Genomic DNA, 26,518 nt, shown 5'->3' with positions numbered 1-26,518 from the left:
TTTGGAGCACTAAAAGCCTGCGAGGAGGTAACACCTCCATCTGGATAACTTTAACTGTGGCTTTTCCTTTTACGTGAAGGTGACCTGGTAGCAGCATCCAAAAGAGCTGAAAGGAAGAAGAAACCCTTTTGGCTGGTGGTATTTTGGGGGGCTCTTTTCTCCTACTTTTAGGAAATGCCAATACAGAATGGGAATCTGGGGGATCCAGCAGGCAGAAGGTCAGCTTGAGCAAATATCTCAGCCCAGACCCAAACCAGAAAGGGGCAAAACAGTTTGCTAGCTCTTTTCCAGGCAAACCCACACCAGCTTCAGATGGCGGCTAATTAAAGTGCTGACATTTGAAGACACGGTGGTGCACAATCTCTTGCTTCGAGCCAAGTCTGGGCCCTTTTCAGAGTTCAGTTCATGAATTTTGCTGCCCAGGGGGCTTGGCCAGCCAAGTGGGGGTGAAGGGGATTTTGGTCTGCTATTTTCTTTAGAGGGTGAGCAAGCTTTCAGCCTTTGGAGGAATGGTATGATGTCACTCCAGCATCTCTCACCTGGAGCCTGGCCACACTTCTTTGAAGCAGTCCCTTTCCAGAAGGCTGGGGACCTTTGGAACACCTATGGGAGGGGATCTGAAGGCAGCTGCTGGGCTGTGAGTGGGGCTGGGCCACCTGCCTGCTGCCACTGTGCAGGGGAGATGGGCTGCAAGCGCTGGGTCTGCTGGAAGAGAGCAGGCTGCAATCAAGAGGCATATTGTGGCTGTTCGACTTCCTGTGCGATGCATAATTTAGGAGACAAAATGCAAAAGTCAGCTCAGCTCAGCAGGGATTCGGGAGTTGATTTGGGGGAGTATAGGAGAGGAGATGTTGTCCCTTTGATTGCTCAGTGTGGGAGGAGGCTGACAGGTGATGGGAAGCAGTTGGAAGAGGAAAGAGCCTGACTGCTCCCAGCTGTTGGAAGCAGCGACGCCAGCACACAGGGCTTGTGCACAGGGCTGTGCCTGCTTCCCTTGCCCCACACACAGAGGTTTGTGCAGGCACTGCTGCAGGATGGTGCCCCCAACCACCCCCAGATTGGAAGCAGCGCTGGCAAGCAGATGTGTGAGCATCGAGCCCATGGATGAGATCTGCAGTGGCCCCTCCAGTGCAGGAGCTGCAGTACATTTGGAGAAGAGAGATCCGGGGTAACATTCCCAATGAAGAACCTTTGGAAACTAACAGAGCCCCCAGACAGCAGCATTTACACAGGTGGGGGGCAGCAGTCCTGCAGGGTATAACGTGCAGCTCCTTGGAGAATAAATAATGCCAGGAACAGGTCCTGTGTTAGCTCAGCATCAAAGCATGCAGCACAGCTCTCCAGACAGCCGCACCGTCGCAAGGTTGGTGCAAGGGCTGGAGGTGAGCTGCCATCCCTGCCCAGACACAGACATTTTCTGCTCCGTCATCCTGAGTTTTCTGCTCTGCTTTGCCAGATTGTTCCAGGGAAGCTGTCAGCACAGCACGGCACGTTCTTCCAATGCCATCTAGTGTCTGCACAGGCAGTCCCTGTGCTCTGCACTATGGCACCAGCTCTGATTTATTGCAGAATGCTCTCTGAGGGCCAACAGGCTGCTCCGGCTGGTTATTAATGGCAGTACCTGCAGCCTGGGTAACTAACTGGTCGGTGCACGGGTTAGGCTTGATTATTTTTTCTATCACTTCCATTTTGCCATACAAGCCCACCCTGGCAGGATGGATTGTGAGGATGCAACGACACGTCCGGGGTGATTAAAATCTTTCAGCTTTCAGCCACTTGTCTGGGAGCCCCAACATCACCTGAGGCTTAATCACTCAGAAAACTGCTGTCATGTCCTATTGTCACTGTATTGGGAGCGCGACCTCTTTCCCATTTAGCTGCCATTTCAAAATAATATGACTTGCCAGGGGACAGGCATGACTCAGGAGGCTGGTAATAGGATATAAAGACTTTGACCTGCAGGTCATCCATCTGAACGCTGCCAAGGTCAGCAGCAAGGGCAGAGATGTTACTGGCATGATGATTATTTTGCCAGAGGACCCAACACAGAAATAACTCGGCGCCTTTGTGGATAGCAACAGGGTCTGAAGGCTGGGTTAGAATCATAGGATCATTAAGGTTAAAGACGATCACTAAGATCATCGTGTCCAACCGCTGACCCAACCTCACCATGCCCGCTGCACCATGTCCCTCAGTGCTATGTATTGCTCCCATTTGAAGAGCATCCCAGGCCCAGAGTTCCTCTCCATTTGGGTTTTGGGATCTGATGGCTCTTCATGGTCCTATTCTTCCCTCACCATCATTGTGCCCTCCTCTCCACTCATTGCTATCATCTGCTGTGATTCAGGTCAGCACTGACCTCTCTTGCATCCTTGGTCACCAGCAACCATGCGGATTTATCTCCTCAGTAGCATACCATCCCATCCAGTCGGTTTGATTCCACGATTAATTAAGCTCTCTCTAGAAATGAGGTTACTCCCTCCAGCCACACGTATAAATACTAGCAGATGAATGGGAACTAGCCACATTGGACGGCCTCTACCAGGCTGTGCCCAGGCGTTTGCCATTGCAGAAACAGGGCTGCTCATTGAACCCCTGCATCTTCATGCTGCATCCCCTCCTCATTAGTGCAGTGCCCTCGCCCCACTGCTGCTCCAGGAGGTGTTTTAATTGCTGTTGGCCTCATTAGCAGTGTCCCCTTCTCACCATCCTTCCTTTAATTGCAGACTCCCTCCTTCCCCAGCTCTAAGCAGACAAGAACCTGTTACATGGGGTGAAAAGCCTGGGTGCCTCCATCCCTTCCTGCAGAGCTGGGGCTGCTTTGGTGCTTCCCATGCACAGAGAGGGGTGGGAGCATCCCAGCACAGGGCTGGGCACAGGGCACACTGCTGCTCACGTTACCTGCAGCAGCTCTGGATGCTGGTGTGACTTTCCCAGGAGTTCAGCCAACAGCCAGCCTGCTCGGTGTGTTTGGTTTGCTCTAATCTGTTTGGTTTTCTAATTGTCTGCAAACAAAGTGCCTTCTTTGCATAGCAAACATGCTGAGCAGAGGCAGCACTGCTGCATGGGGTCATGCCTGCTCTCTGCTCCCACGTCCTGGGTTTCCAAAGCAGAACACAGCCCCTGTTCCCCACCACTGCTCCCCTCCTGCTGGCTGCTGGGGAGCAGGGAACACCACGAGCCCTGAGCCTGATGCCGTGCACAGCAGCTCCATCACTGCTCCCAGAGCTCTTTTGCTGTATTTATCCAGCATCAATAATGGGATTCTGCCCTACTAAACAGCATCTGCATGCAACATCACTGAAAGCAGGAGTGATCCCTGCTGCGTTAGTGTGTAAAAGCCTTTGCAATCATCTTGTGCTATGGACCTGAAGAAGGGTTTTAAATATAAGGCTCTTTAATAAGATGAAAATATCCTCTCCTACCCAGCATTCTGCCACGGTTTGAGCAGGAGGAACACTCTGGTTGTGTTGGGGATGCTCCTTTGCTGTGGGTTCCCCAGCAGCCCCGATGCAGCAGCCCCTCCTCACCACTCCAGCTTGACTTCACTAAATAAAAACTAGAATAAAAAAGAATCAAGCTTTTCAAACAAAAAAACCCAGGCAGCAAAAGGACGCACCGAGGAGCCCCACAAAGCTGGAGAGCTGCACAGGGCTGGAGAAGGGCTGCGTGTGCAGCAAGGAAACGGGCACAGCCCCATTCACTCACCTCCCTGCAGAGCTCACTCTGCGGTGTGATTCATGTCAGGAGCTTGGCGAGTGACTCCGAGATGAATGACGCTATATAAATGCAAAGCATTATTAATATTTCACGTTGTAGTGAAAGTGGACTAATGGGGCTTTTTCCTGCAAGACGGAGTGCTGCCATTAACACACCTGTGTGTGCTGACCCGCCTGGGTGAGCTGCTCCCCATGGGCAGGGTGCAGCCTCTGGCACCTCTGTGCCTCTGCAAGTCTAAACTGCTTGGTCAATGGAAGTGGGAAGAGGCAGCGGGGAGCACACATAGCCCTAGTGTACCCCAATAAAGGATGACATGGGCCCCGCAGTGCCAAGCTGTGAGAGCCCATTTAGATTGACTCCATCACTAAAGGGGAACCTGGAAACCCCCCTCCCGTCACAGCTGTCACTCTGACGATTTAAAACAGAAAAGGGCTTGTTTGATTTCAAACTGCAGAACTCTTCCCTGGAGCCATCAGCAAACAGTGGTAATTTACTTTACAGCTGTTTAGATTTGTTTCTCTACATTTATTTCTTTTTTTTTACATGCAGCAGAATTGCAAATGAAACATCTATACATCTATTTGCTCTTCAAATGGTGTCAGCCCTACCTGTGCTATGGCACTATGGGACACTGTGCTACAGCACCCAGGCAGCCCTTGCACTGCTGTGGGATGGGGTTCCCATCTAGGGAGGACTTTGGGGCAGTCCCTGAGAGTCCAAGCAAGAGAAGGTGTGGGACGGCAGTAGGGACCACGTGGTGGAACAGCAGCACCCACTCTACTGGGACACCCCATTGTACCCAGGACAGCCAGGCACCCTGAGCACATCCCTGCAGTGGTACAGCCCTTCCTGCAGTGCAGGCAGGGATCTGCCTTGAAGCCAACCCCTGCCCCCTGGGAATCTCCTCCTCACTCCCAGGAGCCTTGTGATGACTCACAACCCAGCACACCCTGCAATGCACTCCTACCCAGTGAGCACCGACCTGGCCTCTGCGGGAAGTCCCCAGGTAAGGGGGAACCCCGGGTGCTGGGAGCTCTGGTGGTGTGGAATGGGGAATTCTCTCACTGTGGGTGCACGCAGCTGAGCCCCACACTGCAGCGTGAATGCGCACCCTGGGCTGCTGCTGTCAGCTTGCTTGGGAAAGGTAAAAAAATATGGGTGGTGTTGTGTGTCCCCAGTCCTGCATCCGTACCTGCAGCCAACCCCATGGGGGATGCAGGGAGCTCTGGCTCCCATGGGGGGTATGGGGCACAGGGAGCAGTGGGAGGGTAGCATAGACTGCACAGAGCAGTGGAGCCTGTGATGCTCTGCCAGCAAAGGGAAATATTGTTTTGTTGATAAATGAAGGAGATTTATAATGAGAGTTGGTCCGAAAAGCAGCACTGGGAATTGTGCCCTTCCATGTGGGATACGTTTATCAGGCTCGATGCAAGCCAGGGTCAAACAGAACTGCTCCAGGTCCTGGGGATGGAATGGGCTGAGCTGATGCCAACTAGTGATGGTGGGCACTCAGCCCTAGAGCAACAACTCTGCATTGCCTGGGGCTGAGCATCCCCTCCAAGCCCACTGCATGAATGTGCCATACCATGCCATGCCGTGCTGTGCCATGCCGTGCCAGGCCATGCTATTCTGTGCCAAAGCAGCTCACAGGAGCTGCCTGCCCTGGTGTGTGGGCAGCACTGCTGAGTTGATGTCAGGCTCCTCCTGTGCTTTGAGGTGGGGGGAGTGGAGGAGATGTTGGATTCCAGCAATGGGAGAGGACACAGTGGTGGAGCCACGGAGCTGCTGGATGAGTCACACCCCGGCCTGCTCCTATTTGTTGTGCCAGGTCTGGTAGTGTAAGAAAAATAATAACAAATACCTGGGTGATGAGGTGAGAAATGGGGAGGGTGGTGTGGGATGGGGACAGGCTGAGCCGGGCTCAGATTGCGGTGAGCAGTGGCCGGAGGATGCTGCTCCTGAAGCTCTGCTGGGTCCCCAGACCCCACAGGTGGGGACGGCGTTTAGCAGAGGATACTTCAGTGTGAGCAAAGAGTGGTGGCTGTCCCTGAGGGCACCCAGGTGGGAGTATGGCTCAGTGCCGTGGGGCGTACAGGTGGGGACCTCCTGGTGCTGCCAGAGACAGCACTTCATTGTGTCTCCTCTCTCTTTCCAGAGCAGCTAACAGGACCGGGAGACCATGAACTGGTCGGTGTTCGAGGGGCTGCTCAGTGGGGTCAACAAATACTCCACAGCCTTCGGCCGCATTTGGCTCTCCCTCGTCTTCATCTTCCGCCTTCTGGTCTACGTGGTGGCAGCTGAGCGCGTCTGGAGCGATGACCACAAAGACTTTGATTGCAACACACGGCAGCCAGGCTGCACCAACGTCTGCTACGACCACTTCTTCCCCGTCTCCCACATCCGCCTGTGGGCTCTGCAGCTCATCCTGGTCACCTGTCCCTCTCTGCTGGTCATCATGCACGTGGCTTACCGGGAGGCCAAGGCACAGCAGCACCGTGCCAAGCGGGGGGAAAGCTATCGCTCCCGCTTCCCCAACCCCGGCAAGAAGCGAGGTGGGCTGTGGTGGACGTACCTGTTCAGCCTCATTGTCAAGGCTGCTGTGGACATGGTTTTCCTCTACATCTTCTACCACTTCTACAGGAACTACACCCTGCCCCGCTTGGTGAAGTGCCAGCTGCCCCCCTGCCCCAACGTCGTGGACTGCTTCATCTCCCGGCCCACCGAGAAGACTATATTCACCCTCTTCATGGTAGTCACCACCTGCATCTGCATCGTGCTCAGCGTGGTGGAGGCTGCCTACCTGATCGGCAAGCGGTGTCGGGAGCGCCTGCAGGCCAGCACTGGGGAGAGCCACCAGCACAGCCATGACTGTGCCGAGACTGCAAGCACAGCGGGACAGGTGTTCCATGGGGTGGGATACAAAGCCCCCACAGCCTCCATCCCCAGTGCTTCCATCCCTACAACCTCTATTCCTGCAGCCTCCATCCCCGCAGCCTCCATCCCTACAACCTCCATCCCCACCACACTGCCTGAGCAGGAGAAGACTCCTTCCTAGGGTTGCCGGAGCGCTGTGGCTACCAAGATCCTACTCCAGATGGGACCATCCCAAGTCCTCATCTTGGGAGCACTGGGGTGGCTCAACTATGGAGATGGGGCTCAGCCTCTCCCCTCCTCCAGTTTGCATCATTCTGGTGGATTTAGGGTAAGAGCAGGTGCTGCGAGATGAGCCAGAGGGGAGCACAAGGCGAGGGGCAAGCAGCTCTGTGCCATGCATTGAGCCTGCCTCAGCTCAGTGCCTTGGTGGGTTACGGGTCTATCTTGGCAGCGAATAAATATTTCTGTCTCTAAGTGATGTTCTCCTGCTTTTGGGGCACAAAACTGCAGGGGAGATCTCATGCCAAGAGGGACACGAGGGCTCTGCTGCCCCTGGAAAGGCACCGAGCAGCTCTGGAGCTGGTTGTCAGTGATGCTGCCCTTGGTACAGCCACAAAGCACAAGGGTGAGGAGCCTGCTGTGGGCTGGAGAAAAATACCCGAGCAAAGCAGCCAAATAAAGGAGAGGAAAAACACCCCAGCCATTGATTAAACAATAACATTAAATGGCAGAGTATGATCTCGTTTATTGCTGTAATATGTCGCGTTCTGCCGTGACTCAGGCTGCTCTGCAATTTCTAAGGCCATCAACAGTAACTGAACATTAGCTGGAATGAATAATTAACAATAATTTCATGGCAAATGCACTCATAAGTAACATTAACATTGAACAAGCGGCTCGATCTGTTACTGGTTTCGCTGTATTTAGAGGGTGCAATTATTATTTCCGTGTGCACAGAAAGCCCCAGCACTTGCTGTGTTTGCTGCAGAGAAAAGGCACATGGGGCCCCCCCCTGCCCAGCCCTGCAGTGCAGGGCTCTGCTCGGCCACCTCTCTGTGCAGCTGCTTCCACTTTGCAGCAGGTCTGAGCTCATTAACCTGAGCCCATTAACCTGAGCCTACAGCTCTGCAGAGCTGAGCTCTGATGTGCTGGGGGTGGCAGATGCTGGGTTTCCCCATGGGGATGATGTGTGGGGCCACCCCATAAGGATGGGGGTGATGGAGGAGCACAGGGGGGGGTGTCTCTGCCTCCCAGGACTCTGTTGGCACCTGGCACAAACAGCGGTGAGTTTGGACACCCTTGGGTGATGGTGGCAGGTGGTACATAGGTGTAGATTCCCCCCATCTCTTTTAAGTGAAGCTGGTTTGATCTCTTGTCTTCTCTTTGCTGGATAATGTTCCTTGCTGAGATCTTCAGCAGCAGAGGATTCAAGCTGCTCCTTGTGCTAAGCCCTCACCTCTTCTTTGGAGCGCAGGGCTGGGCTGTTTGATTTGCAGCATGGTTGCCTGCTGCTGATCAAGGCTGTCCCCTAAGAGCAAAAGCCAGAGGCGTCCCCCAGCTGAAAGCCATAATCTCTGCAGGGATGGGACACATCCAGCTCAGCCCACATCCAAACATCCCTGCCCCACTTCCATCCATCAAAGCAGCAGTCACTGAGTGCAGGACCTGACTGTCCAGGTGCTGCTGTTGTTGTGCTGCGTTATCTCGCCTGGAGCAAGCATTGCAGCAGCTCTGCAAAACCTTGCACCATCCACGCTGGGGTTTGGCTGTGGCTGGTGGGGCATCAGTGTAGTTATCTTGTTCCTTCAGCTGTGTGTCTGTGCTCTACACCAAAGGGAGCTGAGATTGATGCAGAGATTGGGAATGGGGGACAGTGGTGCCTCCGTGGGGCACAGAGCACGTGGTGTCAGGGGATGTTATCATAAAGGCTGAGTATTTGCATCATCATCACCCAGGGACTGCTCTACTGCGAGGGATGCCCAGAAGCCCCCTGAATTTATGGAAGGCAGCATTTAAAACTAAAGCATTGCCAATGCCAGCCCAGCTGGGGATGCAAAGGGATTCGAGTGCCACTTGGGGCTGCCCATCCTTCCCAGCAGGGTCACTGTCAGAAATGCTCCTGGTTGCTGGGAATTGAGGACAAAACCTCTGATTTATGGCCATTTCCCCACTCCCACGCCCCCGGCAATTCCCACACTGCAGTGAGGTCAGGGCTGGGATGGATCAAAGGCAGTGCCAAGACCCGGCCCCACTGCGTGACCCTGCACCTCTGCCTTGCAAACCCCATTGAAGATTCTTTTAAGGAGACTTTGAGATCTGTTTTTTTTTTCCGCTGCTGTTTGGAGGATGCGTGCTCTGCAGCTCGATTGCTTCCTAATGGAGGCCCCCGGGTCAGCACACTGGAAGTCACTAAGTGCTTTTTGAGGTCACGTTGTGCTGATTGCAGGATGGGGTATTCCCAGGGATGCCGATGGATCTGGGGGGGACTCCAAGCGTCCCACTCCCACGTGGGCATGAATTCATAGATTGAGGCTGCTTCTTGCTAAGGAAAAAGCACAGTCCAAAAGCCAAGCAGAGCTGCAGATGGGAGGTATGCTCTTGGTGTGGCTGCCCAAATACCCAGCGGAGCACAGCACAACACGGGGCTGTGTTCCTTCCCCACCCAACTGCTGCAGGCAAAAACTTCTGCCCATGTCAAAAGGCACTGAACTTTCTCCCCATGACAGTGTCAGAGCTGCAGGGCACACAGCCCCTGCTGAACAGCCCCAGCTGCAGCGGAGGGGCTGCTGGGACCACAGGTTTTCTTGCTGCCTGGGGAGCAAACCAGACCAGCTGGGGCGGCTTTTGGTCTCCTCCCTTTGCTTTTTCTATCTCTTAGGCCACAGCCCCCAGATTCCTGCCACATCTCATGGCTCGCTACAAAATAGCTCAAATTCCTGATCCTGCTGATAGGTGCCCAGGGCCAGGGAAGGGCTCCAGAGGCCCCGGCTTTGCTTATAGCAGGGAGGTCAATGCCTGGCATAGCATCACCCCAGGTCCCACTTCCCCTTCTTTCCATTCGAGAGAACAGGGGGGAAAGAAACAGGGAGGGCCTGGATTTGGCACTGGGAACTGCTGTGTTTGCATTGAGCAGAACATGAGAGATGCCTGGGAACCACGCAAGGTTTCACTTGAGCTCTCCAGCTCTCCACTGTGCCCCCAGCTTGGAACAGCACCAACTCTTCTTGACCTGGAGTGCAAAAATGCAGCAAGGCTCCATCGCCTCAGGGAGAGGCTCCTTGTGTGCCACGAGCACAGCATGGTGAGCACCAGCCATGCCCTGCACAGGGAGGGGTCCCAGCACCGTGCCCTGGGGGCCCCAAAGCTGCGCAGTGACGGAGTGGTGCCAGCAGGAACCACAGGGCCAGCAAACCACAGGCAAGAGGAAATGCAATCCTACCCCGGCCACGTTGGCAGAGGCGTGAAATGGGGCTGAGGTGGAGCAGGGACGCTCGGTGACACTTGGCTGCCCACACAGGGAGGGTCTGACCCAGCATCCCATGGGACAGGGGTGTTGCCCACTGAGGGATGCGTTCTGGGTCCCATGAGGATGGGGCAGGATGCGGTCAGCAGGGCACGGTCATGCTGCCTGGTTGGTGTTTTGTGTTGGGAAAGATCTCACCCAGCAGCACCTAGAGTGGGGCGGTGTCTGTGGGGCGCTGTAGGTTGGAGATACTTATGTTCTGTTGCCAAAGTATTAGTAAGGCAAATTGTATTAGAAATGGGTCATAATTGTATAACTTGTGACTCTTAACAACTGTTGCTGTTGCTGGGCTCACTCCGGGTGTGGATGGGGCTGACAGTGAGAACTCCATCAGCACTGGGCTGGGTCTGTTGCTGGGTTTAATGCTCAGAGCCCCCAGGGCACAGAGCATCACCTGGAGGAATCGCTGTTGTTTCTGGTGAAGGAATCTGTCCCTATTGCTCCTGCTGCAGGATTTGACCTGCCTTTGTTGTTCAACCCAAGCGTGTATGTGCATGTGCACAGACAATAACCACGCCGAGCTGTTTGCCAGACTCACCCAGTTACTTGGAACAGAACAAACCTTCCCATCATGACACACTGCAATTGGGACCCGAGCACACAGGAGTGCTGCAGAACATGCAGCCAGGAATGGGCTTTCCTGATCCCAGAGATGCCCAGACCCAGCGCAGGGTTGGGGTGGGAGTTTTCAGAGCTGCTGTGGGCTGTGCTGGATGAGGTGGGATGGATCCTGCAGTGCTAAGGGGCTGTGGGTGTCACAGCTCTGGCTGCTGTGCTGTACTGCAGTGGTTGAAGTTGGGAACCCTGATGCCATGTCAGGACCCCACGGGCGTGATCCATGGGGCTGTGCATGGTGTGTACACCCACAGCACAGGGCAATGAGGGGGCACAACCACCCCATCCCTGCTGCTAGCTCTGCTACGTTTGCACTCCAGATGGGAGCCACCCTGCACCCACACAGGGCAGGACCTGGGGGTGACGCAGCAGGTTGGCACGCAGCGGCTCTGGGTGCTTTGCAGGAGGCAGAGCCCAGCACACCTGGAGCTGCCTCTGGCCATCAGCCAGCATCACTGAGCCGCGGGGCTTGCACAACACGGGGCGTGGTGTTTGGCTCCCAGCTCAGCTCCCTTCCTGCCCCACTGCAGACACATGGACAGGAGCGGCACCAGGCTGAGGTGAGTGCTGGGTGTTGGGGGGGGGCTGCACAGCATTGCCCATAGAACCCCAGGGATGGGGACATGGGGGATTTGCAGGTGGCTGTCGGGGGAGATGATGAAAGGTCCTTGTGGGGTATGCAGCAGTTCTGGGCTCCAGGCTTCACTCAGCTGGAGTGAAGAAAGGATGGGTACGTGGCAGCTCCCTGCTCCTGATCTCACAGCAGATGTGTAGGAAGGGCTGGGAGGAAGTGCTGGGCTTGCTCATACCCCAGCAGGGCTGGGCTCTCCAGCAGCTCTTTGAGCTCAGGGAAGAACTTGAGGATCTTTTCCTTCCGCACAGCCCCAGGACACGTAGAACCAAGGTGCCACCTCACATAGAACCAAGCGGTGAGGGGATCCCGAACACTGCGCTGTGATCGTGTTGCCAGCCATGCCCAAAACTGGGATCTTCCCACCCTGCAGCCCTCGGTGAGCAGGGACAGAACTGGAGCCTCTTGCAGGTATGTCTCAAAGGTGCTGGGTTGGTACAGGTAGAGCTTGTTCAGCGTGGGGATGTGGGGTGTGGGAATGATGGGGACGGTGATACTGGGGAGCATCTGCACTGGAACCTGGCAGAGGAGTGACAGCCAGGGTGACACACATGGGTTCTCACTATCAGTGTTTCTGCCCCCCCCCCCCCCGAATGCCTGAGTGGGGCTGGGATGGACAGTCAGAGCCTGACACCCCCTAATGATCCAGATCCCATCAGTCACCAAAACATGGATGTGCACAGGGGCTGCCCAGCACTCCCACAGCCCCAGGGCTGTGCAGAGCATGCAGGGGAGTGATGGATGTGAATTCCTGGAGAGGTAAGCCTGGGGCTGGAGGAGTGGAAACCACACACACCTGGTGCTGTACCCTATGGGGAGCCCTGCCAGCCTGGTCCTGCTGGGGAGATTCACCCGCTAGGTGATTAACGGTGGCCACGGGCTCCCCAAAGCCTCCCTTCCATCATACCACAGCTCTGATGTGTCTCAGCACATGAAGTGACATGTCTTGAGTAGTCACCCATTTGGGTTGATGCGTGAGCACCCAGCAGCCCAAACAGGGCCTGGCAATGCACTGCGGTGGCCAGCAGCACGTGTTCCTTTGGGCACGGAAGGGGGGGGGATGGAAATATGCAGCAAGGTCCCCTCCTGCCCCCATTCCAGGGGTGCTGCCAGGTCACAAGGCTGCTCTTCACTGAAGGGTTTGCTCTGCTGCAATACCCAGCACGTCATGCAGCCCCGACATCCTCCCAGGGCGCAGCCTCTCTGTTTATCCAGGAGATTTTGTTGCCCATTTATACCAATGTGTGCAGTTGGGGACTGTGGTAGGCAAGAGTACACCAGGTAGCTCTTCTCTTATGGCAAAGGCTCCAAGAGGGGGAAGCTTGGAAGGGCTGAATCACCTCTGAACACTGCTGTGAGAACACAGGGTCAGCCATGTCTCCATCAGCCCAGGCTGTGCTTTAAGGCCATCATGTTCCATCCCCAGCTGAGAGTGATGGATGGGAGAGGTTCAGGAGGTCAGCTGGGTTAGGAGGGTCCATACAGCACCGCAGTGCTGCAGGAGATGATCTGCCCTGCTGCTATGTCCTATTGAATCTCCCCACCCATCGATGTTTCTCCAGGTGTCTGATTCTGGCTGCAGCCATCACCGCTCACCATGGATTGGAAAACACTGCAGGGGCTGCTCAGTGGGGTCAACAAATATTCCACTGCCTTTGGTCGCATCTGGCTCTCCGTGGTCTTTGTCTTCCGTGTCCTGGTCTACGTGGTGGCAGCCGAGCGTGTCTGGGGGGATGAGCAGAAGGACTTTGACTGCAATACACGCCAGCCAGGCTGCACCAACGTCTGCTATGACCACTTCTTCCCCATCTCCCACATCCGCCTGTGGGCTCTGCAGCTCATCTTTGTCACTTGTCCCTCCCTGCTGGTCATCATGCACGTGGCTTACCGGGAGGACCGCGAGAAAAAGAACAGGGAGAAGAATGGGGAGAATTGCCCCAAGCTGTACAGCAACACAGGCAAAAAGCACGGTGGGCTGTGGTGGACCTACCTGCTCAGCCTCTTCTTCAAGCTCATCATAGAAATCCTGTTCCTCTACCTCCTCCACAAGATGTGGGACAGCTTTGACTTGCCACGGCTGGTCAAGTGCACCAATGTGGAGCCCTGTCCCAACACTGTAGACTGCTACATCGCTCGGCCAACCGAGAAGAGAGTCTTCACTTATTTCATGGTCGGGGCTTCTTCCATCTGCATCGTTCTCACTGTCTGTGAGATCTTCTACCTCATCTTCAAGCGGGTTGTCCGGAGCACGCTCAAGTGGAAGAAGACCATCAAGCGTTCTATGAGCTACAGCAAAGCCTCCACTTGCCAGTGCCACCTCAAGGCAGAGGAGAGGGAGAACAAGGCCCTGAATAGGTGTGTGGCAGCCTAAAGGCCTTGGTTCCCATCCTGACCTCCATCTGATGGGGTCATGGAAGGGGAAGAGGGAGGGAGAAGGGTTCTGGTTTGCACCAGGGATGGCTGCACTGGAGGTGACCACCATTGCTGACCACCACCAGAGCCCTCAGCTGGGACTGTAGGGGAGGGAAAAACATACATGGGAAATCTCCTTGGTGTCTCCATGGGCAATTGTATGTCATGGGAACGTGAGTGATGTGGTGATGATTGGCTGGGGTGGTTGTGACCTCTGCAGCACGGGGCAGGTACAGGGTGGGCACAGACCAAGCTGGAACACAGAGGGATCCCATCCCACCACCAGACAAGACCTCCTTAGGGACCCACAGCATGAGGTATGGGGACTCTGTGGACTAACTGCCAGGACTAATGACCACAGGCGCATCCCCAGGGCATCCCAGCAACAGGAACATGCTTGGCTGTAACTAAGAGTGTCTGTTCTTTCCACAGAGGAGAGGAGCTGTGACCTCCCTTGTCCCAGCCAGCTCACCTTCCCCTCGGACCATGAGCTTTTCAAGCCTACAAAGTTCCCAAGCTCTGGAGATTCGATCCCTTTGAAAAATGACTAAACCCAAGGAAGTCCCCTGAAAGAGGACTGTGGGGTGCCTGAGAAGATGCAGGTAAGGGAAGGGCAGCCCCTGAGCTCTGCTGGCTGCACCCAGCGGTACTTGGACATCGTGCTGACACAAGGACACCAGTCACAAGCTCTGCTAAGCAGCCACCAAGCTGCCCCCAGTGGGGAGAAAGCCATTATGCTGGGAGGGCACATGGGACTGGGAGCAGCAGGAGGGAGCAGACAGAGGCTCCAACAGCTCCTCTTGGGCTTCCTGTGCTGCTGCTCCTATGCTGGGTACAATTGCATCGAGCAGTGCCCAGCACGGGCTGCTGGTGCCCATTATACGGTGCTGCCAAGTTAGCCCATGACAAGGGCAGGAACAACTTCTCCCTCTCTGCTCATGCAAGTACCTCGCTGACGTCCTGCCCAAGTGGCTTTTCTGGCTCTGCTGCTTCCCTCTGCACCCACCCCTTGCCTCAGACGGATGTGTCATTCACGGCATTAGCAATGAATCCAAGGGGTCAATAAACGTTTCATTGTAGACATCGGGATCTGCTCCGCTTGCTGGAAATGGCAGGGGGGAGGTGAGGGCTGAAGGAATGGATTTGTGTTGGTTCTTCAGGAGCCCCCGGTGGGTTCAGCCCCTTGGCCACGTGCCTGGTGGCCGCCTGCCCCCTCCCCTCCTGCTTGTCACACTTCGTTAAACTTTAATTCACCAGAACTGCACGCTGGCCCCCAAGGAAATCAAGGCGAGATCAACATCAATCATTTACTAAACCTTGATAAATATTACAATAAATAGAAATGATTTCTACTTAATCTCTCCCTAAGCAGCTCTTTGCAGAGGGTCTGCTCAACCCGTGCTTTTCCAAATCCACACACGTAGTGCAGCGTGTGATGCCACGGCTGGGGTTTGTGCTGCACTGAAAGGCAGTGACAACGATGCCCATGTGGCACGGTGACACATCTCTGCTGCTCAGCACCTTGTCACTTGTGCCATCTGTGGTGCCAGACTTGGGTACCCTGCACCAGAGGACAGATATCACAGGTATCTGATAGGGATGTGCCTCTGCAACCAGTGTGGGGTCTGCATGAGAGTTGCCAAGTGGGGACACCTCACAGAAGCAGCTCAATTTCGGGCTGGTGGGAAGGGGGAAGTGGTGACCCTGGTGAGCTGGCTGGGAGATGGGTGCTGGACACCTGGTGCCACAACACGTGGGTGTTACCCAATGCAATTAATTTATATTAAACGTAATAAGGCTGTTCTGGCTCCACCTCTGCTCAGACCTGTCTGTGAGGAAAAAAATGCCACATCCTGGTGGGGAGAGGCAGCAGTTCCTTGGCCCAGTTTCTGCTTGGATTGCCCAAGTCCTGCCGCTCCCATGCAGCCTGTGCTGTGTGCCATCCCACTGCAGCTGGGGGAACACAAATGGGGGTTCTGTCCCCCTGAGCAGCAGGATTTAACCCTGTGCATCATAAAATATCAGCATTCACGTACACTGCTTTCCTGCATCAGCCCAACTCCGGTCCCCTCACTAAGAGCAAAGCTACTCAGGGCATCCACACCGCGGCCTCCCGGTGCCACCCCACAACCTCCCGCTGTCCCCAAACCCTCCCTTATCTCAGCCGGGCTCTGTTCGAACCCGACGGCTGCCGCAGCTCCGTGCCTTTGCCCAAGCTCAGCCTGCGATGTGGCTCCAGCACCACCCAGCGCCCACACCGCGCACGGCCTCGCTCCACGAGCGCCCGGAGGAGCGAAATATCCCAAATCCCGTAGGAACGGACCGGTCCCGAGGGCAGCATCCTCCGGGTACGGCCGTACGGGGCCGGAGCGTCTCCCGTCTGATGTCCTCGCGGCAGTCCCCGGCTGCAGAGGGGTTTTGAACGGGTGCCGGGCGCTCAGCCGCCGGGCTCTCCCCGCAGGACAACAGGGCACGGCCATTCCCACCGCTCTCTGTCCCCGTCTCCCCCCTGGAGCTGCCGACCCCCCGCCGGCTCCTCTCCCCCCGCCCGTCCCGTGTTGCTTTGACTCCGACGGACGGCTCCGGCAACGATTCGCGTTTGGGTCGTGCACAACTTCTCTCTCCCCGCCTCCCGCCGTCACCGGGAGCCCTCCCGGGCGGTGCTGGCGGCCCCACCGCCCCCGGCCCGCCCCGACGGGGTGGGAGCGGGCGGCCCCGGCCCGGCTCCCCGCACCTGCGGTGTTTCACTAAGCCCCGGCCCCAGCTTCCTGTCCGCGCTCCTCCTCCGGCTCCCCCGGGCCCCGCACGGCCCCCGCAGCCCAGCCCGGTCCTGTCGCTCACACCCTGCACGGCCCGAGGCAGAAGGGACGTGCCCGGCGCTGCCAGGCGGGCGGTGAGTGAGTGAGACCCCTCGGGACCCCCGGCACTGCATCGCTTTTTGCTTCGCGATGGGGTCACTGCGCTCTGCACGCACCCGCTTTTCTGCTTCGGGGCATTTCTCCATCCCACCGGGAGACGTGTTCCTTTAACGGTCCAGCTGTGCTTAATTGGCAGGGGTTAATTAGGAGTCAGGGCTGTGGCTGCTTCCTCTTTCCCAGCTGGGCTGCAGGGCTGTGGTATGAGGGGGAATGCGGGGCAGGCTGGCCGGTCGGCAGAGCTTACAGCTGGGACAACCAGGGTCCCCCAAGGAGTTCCTGGTGTGTGTGCAGTGAGTCGCTTTGGGACCCCCAGGCTGGGGGCTATGGGGGAACAATTTGGGGCTGGGGTTGAATTGTCCCGCAGCGAGGCTGGACTAACTGAGCTTGGTGGTCTTTTCCAACTTGATTGTGCACTCAGTTTGGGGACGGCACTGCCTGGGTGTTGGGGTGGCAGCTGTACTCAGTGCTGCTTGCTGCCCTTTGTTGGAGCTGGGTTATAGGAGGGGTGAGTTTAGGCTGCGAGCTGCCAGCCGTGCCCTCACAGTGGGTTTGCTGGGACCTTCTGAAGAGTGGTTGTGTCCTGAGAAAGCTTAAGGATGCAGCGTGTGAATGCGGGATTGACTCGATCCTCCCTCTCCTCCTTCTGCTGCCAGAGGCACGAGGCTCCTAGAAGATGGGAGACTGGGGATTCCTGGAGAAACTGCTGGACCAAGTCCAGGAGCACTCGACTGTGATCGGGAAGATCTGGCTCACCGTCCTCTTCATCTTCCGTATCCTCATCCTGGGTTTGGCTGGTGAGTCCGTGTGGGGGGACGAGCAGTCGGACTTCGTGTGCAACACCAAGCAGCCCGGCTGCACCAACGTCTGCTATGACAAAGCCTTCCCCATCTCCCACATCCGTTACTGGGTGCTGCAGTTCCTCTTTGTCAGCACCCCGACCCTCATTTACCTGGGCCACGTTGTTTATCTCTCGCGGAAGGAGGAGAAGCTGAAACAGCAGGAGAATGAGCTCCGGGCTATCCACAGCAAGGACCCAAAGATTGAGCAAGCGTTGGCAGCTGTAGAGAAGAAGATGTCAAAGATCTACATGACAGAGGATGGGCGACTCAAGATCCAAGGGGCGCTGATGTGGACGTACATCATCAGTGTGATCTGCAAGAGCATCTTTGAGGCAGGATTCCTTGTTGGCCAGTGGTACCTGTATGGCTTCTCCATGGTGCCGCGCTACGTGTGCAAGAGGGACCCCTGCCCGCACCAGGTGGACTGCTTCATCTCCCGCCCTACCGAGAAGACCATCTTCATCATCTTCATGCTGGTGATGGGCCTCATCTCCTTAATCCTCAACCTCCTGGAGCTCTTTCACCTCTGCTGCAAGAGCCTGCTCAGCAATATCAAGAAGGTGCCGGTGCCGGCTGGTCCGAGCCAGGGTGCCTTTGCTGATGACATGGGCTCGGGTCCCTACCCAGCCAAGCATTACCCCTTCCTGCCCATGGCCGAGAGCCACACGCCGCCCTACCAGGCCTACAACAAGCTCTCCAGTGAGCAGAACTGGGCCAACTTCCGCAACGAGGAGAACCTGGCATTGGGCAGCGGCACCAGGCCCCTCTCGGACCCCTACGCCCCCAGGGCTCCAGATGCCCCAGTCCCTGAGGAGAAGCTGTGCAGCCGGCCCAGCAGCTCGGCATCCAAGAAGCAGTATGTCTAGGGCCAGACTGGGGCCATCCCTGGTCCCTTTGTGCTTGGACTGGGGACTGTTCCTTGTGCCCACTTCAAAGGATGTGGTGCCTGCTATTGGGACCTGATGCTTACAAACTCACCAGCCCCCAAGCAGTACCTCTGCTCTCTGCTGTTTTCCCCATGGGCCCTGCAAGGAAGGAAACTACATGGAAACTTCCCTGGGCTGTGCTGGGATGGCATGTGAAGGGCAGAGGGACTTGGCATCACTGTGGGAAAGAGAGAAAATCCTCAGGGCTGGGAACAGGCTGGCAAGGGGTCCTGTCCATGCAGCTTTACCCTGAGACAAGATGAAGTCCCACTGCCAGTTTGGGAGCACTGTGAAACCATGGGAAGCTTCTTGTCCTGGCCGTGGGCTGTGTCCCCTTCCTGTGACCCAGCAGACAGCTGGCACTGCTCTGTGATGGGCTTTGCTGCCAGAGCTGCTCCTGTCCCTATGGACCACAGTGGGGTTAACCCTGCACTGGGACATTAGTCACACAGCACGTCCCCATCGCCCTGAGTGCCCCGGGACCCCCCCTGTGTCCTGTCCCTGGGACCTTTTCCCATGTGATGTCTCTTAAGTTATTTTTAACGTGCCGACCCAAGCACGGAGCTTTCTGCCTTAAAGGTGCCGTGGTGCAGGGGGACCAGAGAGCCACATCCATCCCTGGCCTCCAGCCCTTGAGCCCAGTGGTTTTGGGGAGGAATTAGCCTAACAGTAACCAGTTTGAGGGGGTCGTTGTTTTTAATACTTTGCACTAGTCATCTCCTGCTGTGGGTTGTAGTGCTGGTGATGGGGCAGAGGAATGGACCGCTGCCCACCAAAGCTGTGAGATGGAAGGGGCTGCAGGAACCTGCTCCATCTGCTGCTCATGGACCACGTGCAGCCACAGAGCATGAGCGCAGGGTGTGGGCTTTGCTCCTCTGTTCTGTTTCCTTTTCCTCCCTGCCGGACTGAGCGCTGTATTGCATCGAATAAAGTTGGATGAATTAAAGGTGCAGCGTGGAGAGTGTGTTTGTGCCACTGGCTGCTAGAGGAGCAGTGCAGAGGGTTTGGGCCAGTGGGGTTTGCTGCTGTCCTATGGCTGGTGAGGCTGAGGTGTGCATGGGTGCAGTGTGGGTTCTAGTGATACCGTTCATCACTGCAAGTGCAAACCCACCTGCTGCCTCTGCAGGGTCCATTATGGGGTCATTGCAGTGCAAAGCAGAATTTTGGGTGCCCCCATCAGCAGGGCCTCTCATCTGTCTGCCCCAGCTCTGCTGCAGAGTAAAAGCCACAGAGCTGCTGCATAATAGGTGGAAGTGAGCCTCAGATAAAGGCACACAATGTGCCTCGGGGCCCTATTTGGTTTCCCTGGAGGCCGTGAGCCTAGGGCAGAGCCTGCTGCTCTTTGCTGAGGGCCTCTTCAGCGAGGGTGGGACAGGCTAAAAATACCCCACAGGCAATGAAATATGGGTGATACGGGGCTGTATCTCTGCCAGAGGAAGCAGGGAGGGAGGCACTGTGCAGAGCCACAGCTGTGCCCAGGCCACTCCCTGGCTTCCCTCCCTCCATGGGGATGGGAGCACATCCCTAGAGCATCCCCAGACCCCCATGCTGGGGTGCTGTAGGGCACCAGGACATACAGACCTTCTGCAGGGTCCTTCCCAGGGGGTTTCCCTTGGCTGGCTCCCCCCAGGCACCAGCAAGAACCCAGCAGCCCCATACTCTGCAGGGAGGAAATGCCAGTGGGAATGGGAACGGTGCAGCTCCGCACTGTTTACCACCAGGCAGTTTGCTCTCCTCGCTGTCCCAGGCTGATATTTTTGTTGGCACCAGGAGAGCATCACGCTTTTCCCTGCAAGGTGGAAAACAAGACGGCTGCAAGCCCCCTTGATGGAGCCAGCAGCCAGCGGGGCCACACGTGCCCCCATGTGCTGCAACAACACGACCCCGCACACTGCTATTGTTCCCCTGTTGTGACAATGGTGGCTGCTGTGACCCTGTGCCGCTGGGACCTTCATTGGCACGTGCCAATAACAACAGCCAGAGCTCACCTGCACTGCAGCAACAGGGATGGGGCAGGCGTGGGACCCCCTGAAGGCGGGTGGGCGGCCCTAAGACAAATAAAAGTTAGCAGCTGATAAGCGTGCTGGCTGGCCTGGAGGAGCCCTTTTGGCCAGATAGCGGCGGGACAGACATGGAGGGCCTTTCTCACACCTCTGTGTTGCCTCCTGAATAAACAGCCCCCTCCGGTCCCCTTCTGGGAATGGTGCTCGCTGTCCCACTTGCTTTAATGGAGTGCAAGCAGTAACTTGCTGCTGTTCCTACACCCATAGCTCCTGGGAGAAAATGAGTGCCAAGAGAGTGATGTGATGGCTTCAGGGTGTGAAAGAAAAGGAGAGGGAGGAGCACTGTCTGAGGGATGTGCACCCAAACAATGTGGAGCTCGGGGATCCCAGGCTGGGGTGTCCCTTGGGCACAGCTTTTGGGTGTCCACTCGGAGCACCTCCTGATCCAGGAAGGGTTTGGGGGTGCTCAGCTGGTCCTACAGGAGCCACACGTTGCCCAGGACCCCAGTCCCTGCTGTGGCCATTGCTCAAACACTAACCACTGTCCCAGGGCCACCAGTTAGCACCAGCCTGTGCTGGGTTCCTCTGCACAGTGCAGCCCAGGCTGGAGAGAGGAGCAGCACACAGGCTGCTGCAGCCCATTCCATCCCCAGGCTCTGCTCAAGGAGCTGGCCGAGCACCAAGGAGTTTATTTTTAAGCTTTCCCAGCACAGAGAAAAGAGCAAGCTGCTAAATCCGACTTGCTCGCAGGAAGAGCGGCGGCGGCGGCAGGAGCAAAACTGCAGCTGAGAAGGCAGGAAGGGCAGAGGCTGGGCAGGACGATGCCAGCTGGGACCACAGCAATGATGCACCTCTGAGCCCCAGCACTGCCACGATGGCAAGACCAAACCGTGGCACAACCCTGCCCCTATCAGCCCAGTGCCTAAGGGGGAAAAGCCAACCCCACGCAGCTCCCTGCAGGGTTATATTTAGGCCTCCACGCGTGGGCACAGCAGACAATGTGGCCCCCGAGCCCCGCGTGAGAACCACAGGCAGGAGGAAATGCACTCAATAGACCCAATGACTTCCCGCATCCTGACATTGTCGCTCCTCTCCAGCCGCTTCCTCGTGCTCAGGCAATGGGGGCTGCAGCAGCACCCGCACCCCCTGTGCCCACCCCAGGACGGGGTCTGGGAGCTGTGGCTGCATGAAGTGGTGACACTGAGTGGGACGTGTCCCCTGCTGCTGTCCCACGCCTTGGATCTTGTTGAAAGTGGAGTCGGTCTTCTCTAAAGGCGCTGCAGGGCTTTTGCAGGCAGCAGCAATGCGGCTATGCTGTGGGACTGTGGGTCCTGCAGAGGGACTGAGACACTGGGAAAGGACAAGAAGGGAGCCTGGGAAAACAGCCTGGGTTCAGCAGGGCAGGGAGCAGAGGTCCCCAAGGAATGCAGGGACACACTGGGGGACACAGACCATTTGTTAGCCAGCGCCTCTGGGCTGAGCACACCTCTGCATCTTGGGGCTGCCGGCACGTCCTGGGTGCCCTGGGGTGACAGTGCTGCTCCAGGACAGGAAATGTGAGTGGGAGTCCCCATGGGTCCCTGCACTGCTCTGCAGAGCCACGTCACTCACTCATAGCCCTGCTGCTCCGAGCAGCCCTGGTGCCACCACATGGTCACAGAGTCCCAGACCCACAGCTGATGTGTCCTCACACTGAGCTCACCGGATGCAGCTGCCCAGGTGTGCTGAGCTGTGCTGAGCAGCTGGGGGGGCTCTGGGGTCTCCATTCCCCCCCTAAAGCAGTGTGAGCTGGGAAGCAATGTGGGGAGGGCAGCAGAGCGGCCTGGCTCCATCCCTGCATCCTGCCTCCGGAAACCAAAATCTGTTCCTGCTGGTGAGGGACCCCCAGGAGCAAACACAGCCACAACCAGGGCATGGCTCTGCATGGAGCACAGCTGCCCCTGGAGCTGGTGGGGAGGAAACTGTGAGTCTGGAAGGGACAGAGTTCCAGCACAGACAGTGGCCCTGGTGCCACTCTGCCCTCTGATCTGGGCACCAGCCCATGGATGGTAGCTGCTGCAGACTCTGAGCACTCAGTCTGGGGAACCTTTGCTATGGGAAAAGGGATGAGATGCCTATGAGACACCAATAGACACAGACACTGTGCAGCCCTGTCTCAGGAGTTGAGCCCTGGCTGCGTGGCATTGTGCACAGTGCACACCCCAAATAGGCAGCGCTGGATTTAATCCTTGCTCAGAGCACGGCCCATTGCCACAGGGACTTCCTCAAAGGGTCCTGTGCTGATGAAGGAGAGCATCCTCCCACAAAGCAGCAGCTCCTGTGCTGGACCACAGCGACGTCTTGCCTATGAGGGGTGGTGCAGGAAAGCTGGAAGCCAACTTTCACCATAATGGTGCATTCAGCAATGCTTCCTCTCGCTCCAAGTGAGACATCATGGCTGTTTGTCCTGGCCCTGTGTGCTCACCGGCTCCTATTCTTGTCCAGAGAGTGCTTCCCAGGCAGCACATTGTTGAGATTCAATGGGAGGAAGGGTGGGTTTGCAGCACCAAGGGGGTTAGGAGAATTGTGGCACTTTCCCCCTGTTTGTGGCTGGTCTGCAGAAAGCCCCAATGCCTTGGGGAGCTCATGGCTCACCCCCAGTGCTCTGCTGGTGCAGAAACCAGCTGCAACTGTGGAAGCACTAACCAGTAGCAGGTAGCAGGTACAGATGATTGCAGAGCTTGGGGATGTGCCGTGGTGTTCGTGGTACCCACACAGATGCTGGCGGCGGCCCGTCCTTCCCCAGACATTGTTTCAGCAAGCAGAGAGGCTGTGTGGGCTTGGGGGCAGGAAATGGGCCACAGCAAAGCCCCAACAAAGCTCAATTGTGCCCTGCTGGGCTTGAGAACAGGCAGATCAATGGGCTATAAACAGCCACGGGAGACACTCCGTCGCGGGGTGAACAAAGGAATTTCGGAAGAGGTTTCCAAGCTGGGTCCAGCTGGTCCCAGGTGGGGGAAGTGAAGGGTTTGTTCCCACCCCAGAGCACAACAGCGAGCCCAGCATCACTCCCAGCTGGGCTGGGAAAGGCAGAGACCGAGTACAAGGGCCTCTCGGCAAGGGGGACAGGGAGGCATATGAACTCCAGACCACGGGGTGACAGTAGGACTGGGCTTGGTGCATTGCCCCGAGTCCTCCTGCACCTTCTGGCCCAGGCAGTGCTGAGCACAGTCATCATACAGCACACGCAGCTCCTCCTGGCCCTGCCTGCCTCAGTTCCCTCACAAACAGCCTCAGACGGAGAGTTCCTGGTGGGGAGCTCAGCCAGCAGGCAGCAAGCCAGCCCCGAGGAGAGCAGGTCTGGAGGTAAACATGGCCTGGGCAGTAAAGCTGTCAGCGGGGCAGAAGGAAGCAGGACAGAGCAATGCAAAACGCTGAACTGGCTGCTGACATCAGGGCTTTGCAGGAGACACAACAGATTTATCGGCCCCGGGAGGGGAAGGCCAGGCTGGGGCAGGGTGAGAAGGCTCACTGCCTGAGCAGGGAAAAACAAGTTGGGAGAGAGTGATAACCCCATGCTGCAGGCAGAGTAACAGCACAGAGTGGGGCTGATCCTGCTCAGAGTTTCATCCCACTGTGCTGGTAACACTCCTTTGGTTCGAGGGGACACCACTGGCCCTGGCCTGGTTTCAGGTCCCCCAGCGCTCACCCCCCGGCACAGAACATTCCTGCCTCTGTCCCTTGGGCCCCCACCTAGTGCTGTCACCACCCTTCTGGTTTAGATAAGCGCGCTGAGGGGAAGCGGTGATGTGGCAAGGGGGGCTGGGAGGGACGCACACAGCAACACAGGCTGGCGTTTCAGTGCCTCCTCCACCCTTCTGACCGTCACCCACAGCCATGGCAAGTGGGGTCTCTTGAAAACACCAGGAGCAGAAACATGCTCTGAGTCAGGGTTTCGGACAGGTGACAATGCAGAAGACAACACCGAGGCCCAGGACTCACAGAAGTTTAATCTGGCCATGCCTGTACAAAGCAAGAGTGCTCATTCTCTATGCCTCTCAGCTCCACCATAGATGCAGGGCCAGGATGTCTGCCTCCCTCGGTCCACCTCCGTGTTGCAGAGCCCCAGGATGGTGCAGAAGAAGCTTCCAGGTCCCCACTGCACTCAGGCTCTGCTGGTGATAACATGTTGGGGAGGTGCTGAGGTCTCTAGCAAACCAGTCTGGGATCACAGAGAGCAAGAAGAGATGGAAGTAGGAGGGCAGGTCCGTACCCCATATCGCTCAGGTCCAAGTGTACAGCAGAGACCAAATCTCTTTTGTTTCCACGTCCACAAAGAAACCAAACCTAAAGTGACACGTGTGGCAGATAAAGCCATGAGGGTTTTGCGTTGCTGGGGCAAGGATAAGTTGAGAGCTGATGAGTTTCACACATTCCATCTCCAAACCATTCCCCATCAGCTGTGGAGGACAGTCTGGCTCCAGTCCTGGAGGCATTCATGGGGTGGGCAGACCCTGATAGGTCTGCAGAGCCCAGTGAGGGTGACGTGCAGCAGCAGAGAACAGCCTGAGCACAGCCAGGTGCAGGACGGGGTCTGGGCGGAGCTGTGCAGGTGACAGAGGATCCCCCAGCACGGTGCTGCCGTGCACAGCCCAGGGCCGGCTGGGGGTCCTCAGCTTCAGCCGCACCAACAGCTCCGTTAACTCTTCTCGGGCCGGTTCCTGTTCAGCACAGCCCGAGGGGCAAACTCCAACTTCTCCTTCAGGCTCACCACCTTGGTCAGGTCCTTGCCCGCAATCTCCTGCAGCTTTCGGTCCTCCCTCCTCTCCGAGATGCTTTTCTCCTCCTCCTCGGCCGGCGGCGGGTTGGGGCCGCGGATGAACCACTCCAGGTGGTATCCCACGGCCCCCACCACGAAGGCCACGGGGAAGGTGACGTAGGGCGCGTGTGTGCGCACGGCGGTCCACAGCACGGACCACATGGCGACGAGGAGCGGCGGCGCGGCGGGCACCGAGAGAGGAAGGCCCCGCCACGACGGCCGAGCCCCGCGGGCCCCGCTCGGACCTACACAGCGGTACCCGGAGCCCGGCGGCCTACACTGCCGGCCTACGGCAGCGGGGAGCGCTCAGCGGTGCCCCGGAGCGTCGGGCGGCCGCCTGCCGGCCCCGGAGCTCCGTGAGGGCCGCGCTCAGCCGGGCCCAGCCGCCGCCGGAGCCGCTGCCGCTACTTCCGGTGGCGGAGCGCCGCGCGGCGGTGTGTGCTGCCACCTAGCGGGCAGAGCGGGCAGAGCGGGCAGAGCGGGCAGAGCGGGCGGGGGGCGAGGGGGGGATGGAGGGGAGAGACGGGGGGAGACCCTCAAAGAGATGCGGGTGGGAGAAAGAGCCGTGCAGGGAGACACGCTGCGGGTACCCCTCTGCTGCCCACTCCCATCCCAGGCAGAGCCGTCACCTGCTGTGGGCAGCTTTAGAGATCCAAGCCCTATAGTTCTGTATGATTCCTTATCATGGACCCCCCCCCCAACCCATCCCACAGACCCCCCCGTGCCCACCCCACGCACATGAAGGTCACACACAGAGCAGGGAAAGGCGAGCCGGGTGCCAGCCGTGCCCCCATGGGGATGTGGCTGCTTCCCCGGAGTAACCAAAGTGTTATTTTTTATTAATCCTGGAGGTTTGTTACAATAAAAACGGAGCCACGTGTCACGGTCACTGTACAGTGCTGGCAGGGCCGGAGGTCTCGGGGGAGCTCAGGGTGTCCCTGTGCAGGTACAGCTCTAAAGCTACGGTGTGTGGCGGTGGCAGGACCGGGCTGTGGGGTGACTGGGAGCTCCATCCCCGCGCCCTCCCTCCATCATCCTTCACAATGATTCCTAATGGCCCCCCCAAGAAGTGACACCTGGACCTTTAGCACCGCTTCTCGCCGGGGCACAAAGCCCCCCCAGAATCATCACCCTGCTCTTGAGACCCTCCCAAGTCCCCACTGTGAGGAGACATAAGCTGATGCTGCCCCCAAATCCTGCAGAGCTGGTTGTGGGTTCGGGGAGGTGCCTGGCACCTATAGGAACTTGAGGCACCGGCA

General features: G+C 57.3%; 4 protein-coding genes across 7 annotated transcripts; 3 read left to right on the top strand and 1 right to left on the bottom strand.

Moving 5' to 3' along the window:
* The first annotated feature begins 4,413 nt into the window (after nt 1–4,413).
* On the top strand, nt 4,414–6,965 carry LOC140261747 (gap junction beta-5 protein-like). 2 transcript variants are annotated; one of them, XM_072355516.1, is made up of 2 exons: nt 4,414–4,726; nt 5,876–6,965. In XM_072355516.1, exon 2 carries the CDS (start codon nt 5,900–5,902, stop codon nt 6,773–6,775), a length of 876 nt encoding a protein of 291 aa, XP_072211617.1. In that variant the 5' UTR covers nt 4,414–4,726; nt 5,876–5,899; the 3' UTR covers nt 6,776–6,965. The 2 variants fall into 2 exon arrangements, with proteins under 2 accessions (XP_072211617.1, XP_072211618.1); XM_072355517.1 differs by lacking the exon at nt 4,414–4,726 and adding an exon at nt 5,663–5,781.
* Nucleotides 6,966–11,204: 4,239 nt separating this feature from the next.
* Nucleotides 11,205–15,029, top strand: GJB3 (gap junction protein beta 3). The gene is made up of 4 exons (XM_072355512.1): nt 11,205–11,292; nt 11,615–11,774; nt 12,926–13,718; nt 14,208–15,029. Exons 3-4 carry the CDS (start codon nt 12,961–12,963, stop codon nt 14,221–14,223), a joined length of 774 nt encoding a protein of 257 aa, XP_072211613.1. The 5' UTR covers nt 11,205–11,292; nt 11,615–11,774; nt 12,926–12,960; the 3' UTR covers nt 14,224–15,029.
* Nucleotides 15,030–16,534: 1,505 nt separating this feature from the next.
* Nucleotides 16,535–19,501, top strand: GJA4 (gap junction protein alpha 4). 3 transcript variants are annotated; one of them, XM_072355358.1, is made up of 2 exons: nt 16,535–16,668; nt 17,347–19,501. In XM_072355358.1, exon 2 carries the CDS (start codon nt 17,367–17,369, stop codon nt 18,396–18,398), a length of 1,032 nt encoding a protein of 343 aa, XP_072211459.1. In that variant the 5' UTR covers nt 16,535–16,668; nt 17,347–17,366; the 3' UTR covers nt 18,399–19,501. The 3 variants fall into 3 exon arrangements, with proteins under 3 accessions (XP_072211459.1, XP_072211456.1, XP_072211457.1); XM_072355355.1 differs by lacking the exon at nt 16,535–16,668 and adding an exon at nt 16,843–16,972 and having other exon boundaries at nt 17,347–19,473; XM_072355356.1 differs by lacking the exon at nt 16,535–16,668 and adding an exon at nt 16,855–16,983.
* Nucleotides 19,502–24,180: 4,679 nt separating this feature from the next.
* On the bottom strand, nt 24,181–25,680 carry SMIM12 (small integral membrane protein 12). Its single transcript, XM_072355513.1, has one exon. It carries the CDS (start codon nt 25,419–25,421, stop codon nt 25,140–25,142), a length of 282 nt encoding a protein of 93 aa, XP_072211614.1. The 5' UTR covers nt 25,422–25,680; the 3' UTR covers nt 24,181–25,139.
* Nucleotides 25,681–26,518: the final 838 nt, after the last annotated feature.

Source organism: Excalfactoria chinensis, chromosome 22, assembly GCF_039878825.1.
Source record: "Excalfactoria chinensis isolate bCotChi1 chromosome 22, bCotChi1.hap2, whole genome shotgun sequence".
Taxonomy (NCBI): Eukaryota; Metazoa; Chordata; class Aves; order Galliformes; family Phasianidae; genus Excalfactoria; species Excalfactoria chinensis.
This window is presented reverse-complemented; position numbering and strand designations above follow the sequence as displayed.